Source organism: Rhinolophus sinicus, chromosome 1, assembly GCF_057876585.1.
Source record: "Rhinolophus sinicus isolate RSI-liver-muscle chromosome 1, RSI-T2T, whole genome shotgun sequence".
Taxonomy (NCBI): domain Eukaryota; kingdom Metazoa; phylum Chordata; class Mammalia; order Chiroptera; family Rhinolophidae; genus Rhinolophus; species Rhinolophus sinicus.
This window is the reverse complement of record NC_142501.1, coordinates 83,421,117-83,432,180: the sequence shown is the minus strand read 5'-3', so window position 1 is coordinate 83,432,180 and position 11,064 is coordinate 83,421,117. Positions and strand designations below refer to the sequence as shown.

The window sequence follows — 11,064 nt, the reverse complement described above, 5'->3', positions numbered from 1 at the left end:
ACTGAGGCATAGGGAGATTAGGCGAGTTCCCGCAGAATCACACAGCTAGAAAGAATTAGAATTCAGGTTGGTCTGACTCCAGAACTCCCAGTTTTGACCAGTAAGGTAAAATGTTAACAAGTTATGTAGAAACTGCCATTTTATAACAGGTTGAATTCATAGCAGGCTGCATGAAGTCATGCTTTAGGGCCACTCTTACTGAGTAAGGAGCAGAATGTACTAGAAAGGCTTCAAAGGGACTGAGATGTGAGTTTGGATTCCAGTGTAATTACCTGACATTTGAGCCCAGCCTTTCCCACTATAAAATTGTGGTAATGGTATATCTGCTTTGCATTTATTGTGGCAGTTAGATTTAACACTGCAAAGCTGTGGGTGTAGAATAGATTGCAGCCATTATGTTGCTGTTTTCATGATATATCCAAATGTAACATTTGTGATTAATCTATCAAATGGCCCAACTGCAGTACTGCTTAGACTGGAGTTTGGAGGCCCCTTGGGCTCCACCAATATATTATTGAATCCCTGAGTTCTTAAATTGGATAAACTGAACTAAAGCATTCCTTGTATTGTGGACACACATAGTCATTTCCACTGATTGCTGGGGCTAAATGGGCTGGCAGGAAATAGTACCTACTTAGAAAAATAATTAGTTCTCTTACACAACAGCTATCTGTACTGCTCACACCTGAGTAAATAAAGGAACACAAGAAGAGGAGAAAAGTCACCAGAGGAAACATAGCCCACACAAGGAGGCAGATATTCTGCATGTAGTTGCAGCATGGCCAATGTCCAGGATGCTGCACACATGCTGCTTCATGACATGACCAAGGGAAGTCTCTGGAAAGATGAATACATATAGTTCCTCACCTCCGTGGAAGGCAATGTAAGCCTAATTTCCCACTAAGGACCATCCCTGGAGCTTTGGAAATAGTACATTGGGAAGCAAAGTGCCGTAATACTCTCTCCTCCCCAAATACAGGTTAGTGGGCTGGCTGTACTACAGAGATGCCAACTTCCTGAGGATTTCTTACACATATGCTTTTAAGTTCCTACTTTGTGGGAAAAAAGGATAACAGGGAAGAATCAATGAATGTTTTCCCACTGGAAGGAAAGGGACTAAAGCATCCGAAAGAAGAAATCACCATTGTTATCCTTAAATGAATTTTCTTGCTAAACACTTCAAAAGAATATTCTAGATAAAGTCTCTATGGGACACTGAATTTAAATTAATGTGCATTCTATTAGGTGATGGAAAACAAAAACACAAGAAAGCTGATGAAGACCATAGTTTTTAAAAGCTTAGCCTGATTGGGGCGAAGGTCGGAATTTCACAATCATTCCCATTTTTCTTCAGGTCATCATTCTAGCAAAGTGTGAAAAACTCCAACCACTCCCTAGATGTCACTGGATGTGTGACTCTGGCACTGCTGCATGTAGGCCAGCTACCTGTTAGTGGCCATCTAACCTAGCCTGCCTTTCCCCCACTCCTGCATTCTTGGGGAAATCATCAATCTGCTCTCAGTCAGATCCTGCAGCCCCTCATTCTGGGGCAAGGTGTGTGGAGCTGCCACGTGAGAAGCAGTTTGATACCAAACCAAACTGCAGTCATAGTTTTAATTTGGGGCTCATATTTGAAACTCCTTTTGGTTTTCTCTGTGCCAGCCTATCCATGTGTAGAGCCTGAGTTTCCTATTGTCAGTCCTTTGGGCCTATTGGATTCCACAGCTCCTGCTGTTCAGACATAACTTGCTGTCTTTTTGAGGCATCTGTCAGGAGACCTCAGCACGAATTTTGTGAACCCCATATGCCATTCATTTTAAGTCAGACTATTTCAAACATATTTCTCAAATGCAGTTTAATTCTATTGAGCGTTAGCTGTTCTGAAAGACACGGTCACTTTCAGGGCCTCCCTGGGACCTCTAAAAGTGAATCTGGAATATGCCTCAAAATTACATTTTCAGTCAGACCTTCCAAAACACTCCCTCCCTATTAGCTGAAAATCTGTTTAACTATTTTTACATGATGTGTTAATAATGTCTTTGTATTCATAGAGATTACTCCAAGAAGATTAAAGGTCATGCTAACTCTTTTAGGTCTCATAAATCTCAAACACAGGAAAATTCCTGCAAAGTTGGAATGCTTCTCCAATAGCCAACCAAATATAGATAACCGAAAGACTTACTTTCAAGCAGCTTCCCAGGGGGAAACGCCAGGAATAACTCATGCCCGAGTGCTCTGTGCATGCAGACATAGACACACACAGAGAAATCGGGATCTCTGAAATTGCTTCCCTGCACTTACCGGTAGACACATATAAACGGCACCCTAAGTAGGAAACTAAGGCCTCCAGAAGTAAGGAAGCCTGTGCTTCTTCCGGTTGCTAGAACTCCTCTGAGTTTTTCCTGTGAGGCTGGGCGACAGGGCCAGGATGAGACTCAAAGCAACAGCGAGACAGCTCTGTGCAGGAAAAAAGCAGTGAGTCTTAAAAACATCTTCTTTTGAGTCTCTGTATTGTGCCATACACTTTTTGTGTGTCATCTCAATTGTCTCTAATCCTCAGTCCTTTGAGGAAGGTATAATTAATTCCAATTTTACACACTGCTGAATTTGTTTCCTTGCTTTATTTTTCTCCATAGCACTTTCGCTTCCTAATATACTATTTATTTTGTTTACTGTCTGTCCTCACCAGGATGTAAGCTCTGGGAAGGCAGGTATCTTGTCTGTTTTATTCACTGTTGCTTTCTTGAAACCTACAATAAATTAGTGAATGAATGAATGCATGAATGGAGGCACAGAGAAGCTATAACTGTCCCCTGCCAGACTGCCAGTGAGTGAGGGACAGAGCTAAAATTTGAATCCAGGCCCATGTGCTCTGCTGACATACTAGGTTAAGTAATGGTAGTTGTGAGGATCCAAGACACACTCTAAGGAGGAAAGATACGCAGCATTTATTGAATGGTTAACTAATTAAGAGGTATGTGCCATCAAAGAAAACCACCAGGCGTAAAACGAGCAGGAAAATAAGCCTAACTTTTGATCTTTCACATCTGTGGGGAGTGTGCAACAGAATATGTGAAGCTGGTGGTTAAAATACAAAATGCAGACCTTAGTCCATCAGATTCTGGCAAGGAACCACACAGGGTGGTGAGGTCACTTCAACACCCTGTAATACGTGCCATGTGGTTACTACTTAAAGGTCTGGCTCTGGCCTCAAATCCTGACCCCACTGTTTGCTACTGTGCGACCTCAGGCAAATTCCTTAATCTCCGTGAATGGGGATAATTTACATGGGTTTTCTGAAGACTGACCTAAATTATGCATGGGAACAGAGAAATCAAGCCCATGCCTACTACATAGTAAATGCCCAATATTTGTTATTTCTATTAGATGAGTTTGCTGTGGTTGGAGAACAGGGTGTTTAAAAAAGGACCCGTTAGGGAGAGATTAGAAAGGTAACTGGGTACTTTCTGTCTGTTAACGTGTTAAAAGATTTGGACTCAGGTTTGTAACAGCACCTGCTTTGCTTGAAGGCTGAATTGTGATGGATTAAACTGCTTAAAGCAGTTCCTCAGAAGGCTTCTGTGTAGACCAGCAGGTTCCAGGTGCGCTGTGAGGCAGGCTTCAAAGGGCGTCTTTGGGATGGAAAGGACTCAGGCCGTTGTGCAGGTTCCGAATTCAGAACGATAAAAATAATATCAACAGCTAACAGCATACAAACACCATGCTAGGGCATTTCACTTTACCCATGCAATCATCGCAGATGTTTTTTATTATCTTCATTATGTCAACGTGGAAGACTGCATTTTAGAACAGATGATTTAAACCGAGGTCGAATGTTGAGGAAGCGATAGGGGCACTATTTAAACTCGGGCCGCCCCACTGCAGAGACACTTTACGCCGCACAGCTTAGTACCGAACGGTCGGGATGCCATTTTATAAAATCTACGGAGGAGGACCGACATTCCGTTGCGATAGGGTTCAGAAGCATGTGTCAAACTAAGTGTTTCCATCTTCAGGTTTGAGAAGTGTTGGGATTATCCTCCCCAATTTATGCCCGGGTAACTGCACTTTTAAAATACCTAAGTAGAAACCAATTTCTCTCACTGCCTCTTCTGTGGGAGGTCACGGGCTGAAAGATTTTTTTGCTCTTCTCGGTTCCTCAACAGGCATCCTGCATCCTTCCTCGCCTCCAGATCCCGTCTTGGGGGTTGGGAACGGCTGTAACAGGTGGAGGCGGATCGGAGGCGTCAACTGCAGCGCAGGCCTCCTCCAGCTGGAACTGGATGATATCCAGTAAAATATGGCAATTTTGTTCCAAGGCATGCCCAAAAAAGGCGCGGGTAGAGGAGCGCGGCAACCCCCACCTTCATGCAACACGCTCCTCCAGGGGCGCCTGCCTGCAGCAGAGCTCCAAAATTGGCAACCTAGGCCTCGCAGCCGCCTTTTTTTAGCCTACATTCCCCAAATCAGGGAAGAGGCGGGTGACTAAAAATGCAAATTGGTGCGGGGGCGTCAGTAGGCAGGCCCCTGAGTGCGGGGAGTCTGGCTAAGGGAGACCCCGCGACCTCAGGTGCCCTCCGCTACATTCGCGATGGGCGCGGAACGCCGGGAGGGGCACTCGGAACAGCCGCTCCCCGCCGAGGCGCTGCCCACGCTTCCGCCTCCCCGGCCGCTGCAGGACAACGCGCGGCCTCTTTTCCGCTGGGGGTTAGGGAGGGGAGGCCGGATTAGGGCCCGCGCCTTCCGGCCGCAGCCTACCACCCCACCCCCTACCCCCACCCCCAGCGCCACGCCGGCTGCACACAGGTGGTTTTCCGCTCGGGAGGGGCAGGCCCCGGCACTTTTATATAACAATAGAGCTCTGCGCGCCTGGAACGCGCCTCCCGGTCGCCGAGGCCCCGGCCGGACCACGCCCCCATCCGGCCTCGGGCCCACCCGCCCTGCGGCCCGGCGCCTCGGCGGGACGCTGCTCGCCGGCCTGGCCAGCACCTGCCGGATTACCTGCTAGGTCTGCTGAGCAGCCGTAACGTTCCCCGGGACTCCCAGCCCTCTTGGGAGCCAGGGATCCGGCCGGCACTCCTGTCCCCTCACCCGCCCCGGGCCGCTACGGAGCCAACAGTCTCGCACTCGGCCCCTCACAGGTCCGCGGGGTCGCCCAACGCCCCGCGCCCACTGAGCGAGGAGGCGGGGTGCAGACAAGGAGTGCAAAGCACAGGCGCCGCCGGTGTTCCGCGAGTGCCCGGCGACCCGCAGGGGAGAGGGCTGCGGCTCAAGCAGGGATGAGGGTGGCCCGGCGCAGGTGGGGGGTGGGGAACGCTCCCCTCTGACATGCCCCCGTTTACAGTAACCAATCGCCGAGCCCGCCAGATCCCCTCAGTCTGCAAGCTTTGCGGTAGGACTTCCCCATGTCTCTACGATGGTGGGGACAGCCGGCCGGCTCCGCGCGACCTAATACACCTCCCCCAGGCAGCCCCGCCAGACCGGCTCCGCTGTCGGAAGCCGAGCTCGCTGCCTAGAAATGATTAACGAGCGCGACCCCCATCCCCCGCGCGCGGAGGGTGACGCCGTGGGTGGGGGTGGCTTGGATCCCCGGAACAATGGCTCCTAATGCCTCACGCTGCTGGAGGGGAATAAAAGCATCGGAGTTTGTTTCTGCAGTCTCCACTGTCTTAAAAAATTAAAACTATCTTTAAAAAGCTTTTTTCCTATTATCTGAACAAGCGTTTGATTGCATTAAAACGTTTCAACAAAATCCTGTTTTGTTTCGAAAGATGTTGAATTAGCATTTAACACCTCATCGGTCACTAAAGCCCAGACAGTCCGGCAGCCCCAACACAGCCTCGGCTAAAAGAACATCAGAGCAAACAGAGCTGGGCTTTTTAAACTGGCAAACAAATACCACACCGACTAAAGGAGGGCAAGAGAGGGGGAGAAGCGGGGGAAGTTTGAGGCGAACTCCGGTCCAAACGAGTTTAAAGCGAAAAAAAGTCAGCACAAGTTTTCTTAGAGCTAGCTTGCGAGCACAGGCTCACGAACTAGGGCTTTCGTGCCTGCTAATTGCACCATTTGTGCGCAAAAGTTTCGACGCGAAGTGTGAACTCTCAACAGAAGGAAACATGAGACAACTGAAGTGCCCTGGTTTATGTGCCCTGCTCCTCCGCCGCCGCCTCCTCCTCTTCTTTCTCCTTCCTCCCGCCGAGCCCGCTGTTGCAGCTTGTTTGCACTGGGGCTTATCCGGAGCGGAAATTCCTTTCCGTTTTTGTGAATGACAAACTCATTAACAATTCATCAACACAACCTGTTCCAGCCGGCCCGTCACCACGGCAACAGCCCCTTCCGCAGCGCGCTCATTGGCTGGCGGGGAGAATGTATCCATTGAGACGCTCGCTGTTTGTATCCATTGAGGAGCTGCCTCGCGCAGGGGGTGTGCGAGAACTGAGTCCAAGGGAGTGAGAGCAAATCGAGGTTTAAATAATCCGAGGAAAAAGACGCCTGGGTGGATTTGAGGTCCAGCCTTGGAGGAAGGGATTAGGAACCGCTGGACTTTATTTTTCTCCCTCCCTTCTCAGTAGCACGGAGTCCGAATTAATTTGACTTCATTCACTGGGGAGGAACAAAACTGGGCAGCTTCATTCAGAGAGATTCATTGACACCGAGAGAGAGCGGCTGCAGCCGGGTGCAGAGGGAACCGCCGGCTTCACTTCTGTCTCGCCTTCCCCAACCGCTAATCCGGTTCGGGAAGGGCGAGGTGGAATTCAACCCCGCTCGGTTCGCGGCAGCTTCGCGCGGCGTGATCGGCCTATGCCTGCCCCGAGGGGCGTCTGCTAGGCACCCCGCTCTCTCTCGCACCTCGACCCCCATGATAGATACGCTCAGACCCGTGCCCTTCGCGTCGGAAATGGCGATCAGCAAGACGGTGGCGTGGCTCAACGAGCAGCTGGAGCTGGGGAACGAGAGGCTGCTGCTGATGGACTGCCGGCCACAGGAGCTGTACGAGTCGTCGCACATCGAGTCAGCTATCAATGTGGCCATCCCGGGCATCATGCTGCGGCGCCTGCAGAAGGGCAACCTGCCGGTGCGCGCGCTCTTCACGCGCGGCGAAGACCGGGACCGCTTCACTCGGCGCTGCGGCACCGACACAGTGGTGCTCTACGACGAGAGTAGCAGCGACTGGAACGAGAACACGGGTGGCGAGTCGGTGCTTGGACTGCTGTTGAAAAAGCTCAAGGATGAGGGCTGCCGGGCGTTCTACCTGGAAGGTATGTGCCGGCTGAGGGCAGAGCGGAAGGCGCGGGGCTGTGGGCTGCTGGCGGGACACGCGGACTGGAAGTGCCCTAGCTGCGCTTGGCTGGCGCTTCTTGAGCCTTGTTGTTCCGCCAGGGGCCGTCCGCAGCTCCCGTCTGCGAACCTCGCGTGTCAGGCACCCCGACCCGGGCCGGCGCAAAATACGTCTCCTTCCAGGCCGCAGGCACTAGCATTTTCTTACTAGTTCTATCTAGAACATTCTCCACCTTTTCCTGCTTTTTATCGTTCGGTTTTGAATTAAGACTTGCAGGAGGGGAGAGGTGGTTGGGGTGCAGATTTGGCATCTCTTAGCCCCTCAAAATATTTAGAAAAGTTGCCATTTTGTGTGTTTCCCGATTCAAAAGAATAAGAGTTCCCAGGGGAGGCGGGCCCATTCGTTCTACTCCCAAAGGTGCACATTGAAGTGCCTTTATATATCTGGCTTTGTGTTTAAGGGGTTCTTAGGATGCTGTAGTGAATGTTAGGATGCTGCGGTGTTTCCTGCGCCGGGCTGCAGCTTTCAAAGCTGTGAAAACTACTACGGGATCTCCAGTTACACGATTGCTTTTCTCGTCCTGGCAGGTGGCTTCAGTAAGTTCCAAGCCGAGTTCGCCCTGCACTGCGAGACCAATCTAGACGGCTCGTGTAGCAGCAGCTCGCCGCCGTTGCCAGTGCTGGGGCTCGGGGGCCTGCGGATCAGCTCCGACTCTTCCTCGGATATTGAGTCTGACCTTGACCGAGACCCCAACAGTGCAACGGACTCAGATGGCAGCCCGCTGACCAACAGCCAGCCTTCTTTCCCCGTGGAGATCTTGCCCTTCCTCTACTTGGGCTGTGCCAAGGACTCCACCAACCTGGACGTGTTGGAGGAGTTCGGCATCAAGTACATTTTGAACGTCACCCCCAATTTGCCGAATCTCTTTGAGAACGCAGGAGAATTTAAATATAAGCAGATCCCCATCTCGGATCACTGGAGCCAAAACCTGTCCCAGTTTTTCCCTGAGGCCATTTCTTTCATAGGTGAGACTAATGAACAGTCCTTGTGCAGTCTTTTAAATGAAAAAATATTAGCCATTGATAGTTTAAGCTGTTAATCTTTCTTGCTGCTTGTTAACTCGTCGGACTCCTGGTCTGGAATGTTCAGATGCCGTTTTTAATTTTGGTTTATCTTCTTGCTAAGAAAAAAAGTGCCTTCTGAGAAGGCTGCAGCCCACGAGGTGTATTTGAAATGCTGTTTCTTGACTCTGAATTCAGTCAATTGAAAAGGGGACCGTTCATAATCAGAATACAGAATGTGCCCACAACCTGTAGACTGGGGTTGGGCTAGAAAGAAGTACTTGCGGTAGAGAGGAATTCTAGCACTGCTTTATAATTTTAAAAGACCTGGGAGTTATTTTAGGACATCAAGTTAGTTGTTGGAAAGCCCTGTGAATGCTAGATGTTGTAATCCAGTTGAATGTTACTGTGATACCGGTTAACAGTGAGACAGTGAGGGGTAACCTGAGCCCAGCAGGAAGGACTGTGGGCTGGAAGCCTGGAGAAGCGAATCTCCAGGCATTGTAATGCATTTCCTATTACAAAGGAACTCATTTTCAGGCCATGTCGACATCCTGTTCCTCCTAATGGGCTGTCCCCTGTGACTTCCCTCTCTCTTTTAAAATGCCTGAATACCTCCATTGTTAGCTGCACAACAGTTGGAGAATAATTTAATAGACCCTTGCAATCTGCTTGTCTGTATAAAAGGCATTCACTACCATATTGCAGGGTTTCTGGTATTCACATGCTGAGGCAAAGAATGCACACATTAAGGAGTTTTTTGTTGGCAGAAACTTAATACAAAAGCTCCCTTTTCAGAAAATATCTGAAATATGTAATTGTGCCCAGTGTACATGTTTTATCGCAATGATACATTTTCTGCTGCTTTCCTGCAGGGCTCAACTGCCACACACGATTATTTTCTATCTTTTTTTCTAAATTCATGTTTTTTAGACTGATCATTCACAAAGGGTAGTTTTTCAGTCTACTGAAATCTTGCCTTTTTGTGTGTTTACAGATGAAGCCCGGGGCAAAAACTGTGGCGTCTTGGTGCATTGCTTGGCTGGCATCAGCCGTTCAGTCACTGTGACTGTGGCTTATCTCATGCAGAAGCTCAACCTGTCAATGAATGATGCTTATGACATTGTCAAGATGAAGAAATCCAACATCTCCCCCAACTTCAACTTCATGGGCCAACTGCTGGATTTCGAGAGGACACTGGGACTCAGCAGCCCCTGTGACAACCGGGTCCCTGCACAACAGCTCTACTTCACCACCCCCTCCAACCAGAATGTCTACCAGGTGGACTCCCTGCAATCCACGTGAAAGGCCCCACACCCCCCTCCTCGTTGGGAAGTGTCCTTTAGCAGTTTCTCTTGGCAGCATCCACTGGGCTGCCTTCTTTGTATGTGGCCCTGAGTGTCCAAATGACACCAGTTGTCTGTATTAGACAAGGTGACCACGTGTGGAATTGGTTATTACAAAGCGAGAGATTTGAAAGATTTGCTCCATTCTCGTTGGAAGAACAGGACATGCTGTATAGATAAATAGATACAGGCAGTAGGCTTGCTCCACACCCATGTGTACAGCCGACCCATGCAGGGAGTGGAATCCAAGGACTTCCAGATAAGTAGGGTAGGACCCAATGGTAGGATAGGAGCATGAGTTCTCTAGGGCCTTGTATGACTGTTACCTTTTGCATCTGGAACTGACTATATTGTCTTCAGTGAAGACTGATTCAATTTTGCATATAGAGGAGCCAAAGACAGGTTTCAGCTCTGTATTTGTAGTATCGGTTTGCAAAAAAAAATTAATAATAAATAGATAAAGTAAATCGGATACTCCATTTGATTATTGTAAATATTTGATCTTAAATCACTTGGCAGCGTTTGTTTGAATTGTTTGTTTGTTTTTTCTTTGGGTTTAAAAGAAATCATCCAAAGGGAGAAAGAGCAGTATACCACTTCTTAAAACAAAAAAAATAGAAACTTTTTGCTCTTTTCTAATCCAAAGGTTATGTTTGCAGCATGCTCAACTTTACCAATTCTGAATATTTTCATGGACACGATTATCGCTAAGACCTTGTTATGGTGCAGTCTTCAGTCTCTTTCATATGATTTTTTTTTTCTCCTCTTAATGTAGTTAGGACTATGACTATGCCTTACCTTTGTAAATATTTTGGCTTGTGTTGTCTTAAAAGGGGGTATATCTTGGAAAGGCACCAAAACTATGGGCTCACTTTTTCTTTTAACTTCAGCTGTGCTAAACAGTATATTATTACCTCTGTACAAAATTCTTCAGGGAGTGTCACCTCTAATGCAATACTTTGGGTTGGTTTCTTTCCTTTTAAAAAAACTTGTGTAAAACTGGAAGTGTGTGTGTGAGCATGGGTACCCATTTGATAGGTGAAGTGCATTTGATTGTGAAGAAAGAGTTAAGTTGCTCCATTATGTTCATGGTGTAAAGTTTTGAGACGGAATTTATTATAAGAATGTAAAACCTTAAATTATTAATAAATAACTATTTTGGCTATTGAATGTGTATTTGTGTGTCTTTAAGATCCTTAATTGTACCTGCATGTGAAGTGACACATTTTAGATACTTTTCAGTCGGGACTGATACTGGCTTGTAAAAGCACATGTAGAAATATGGCAAAGTTCTTATCTTTTAAGCTATGCCAAGAATGTTTTTCAGGTGCAGTTTAGGAAATTAAAATCTTTTGCTTCAAATAAAGATGACATCATA

The 11,064-nt window shown here is 48.1% G+C and overlaps 1 protein-coding gene across 1 annotated transcript; it reads left to right on the top strand.

The window, feature by feature from the left end:
• Positions 1 to 6,045: 6,045 nt before the first annotated feature.
• Positions 6,046 to 10,856, top strand: DUSP6 (dual specificity phosphatase 6). Its single transcript, XM_019742149.3, has 3 exons — positions 6,046 to 7,259; positions 7,867 to 8,304; positions 9,338 to 10,856. The coding sequence occupies exons 1-3, from the start codon at positions 6,860 to 6,862 to the stop codon at positions 9,643 to 9,645; spliced, it is 1,146 nt and encodes a 381-aa protein (XP_019597708.1). The 5' UTR covers positions 6,046 to 6,859; the 3' UTR covers positions 9,646 to 10,856.
• The last annotated feature ends 208 nt before the right edge of the window (positions 10,857 to 11,064 follow it).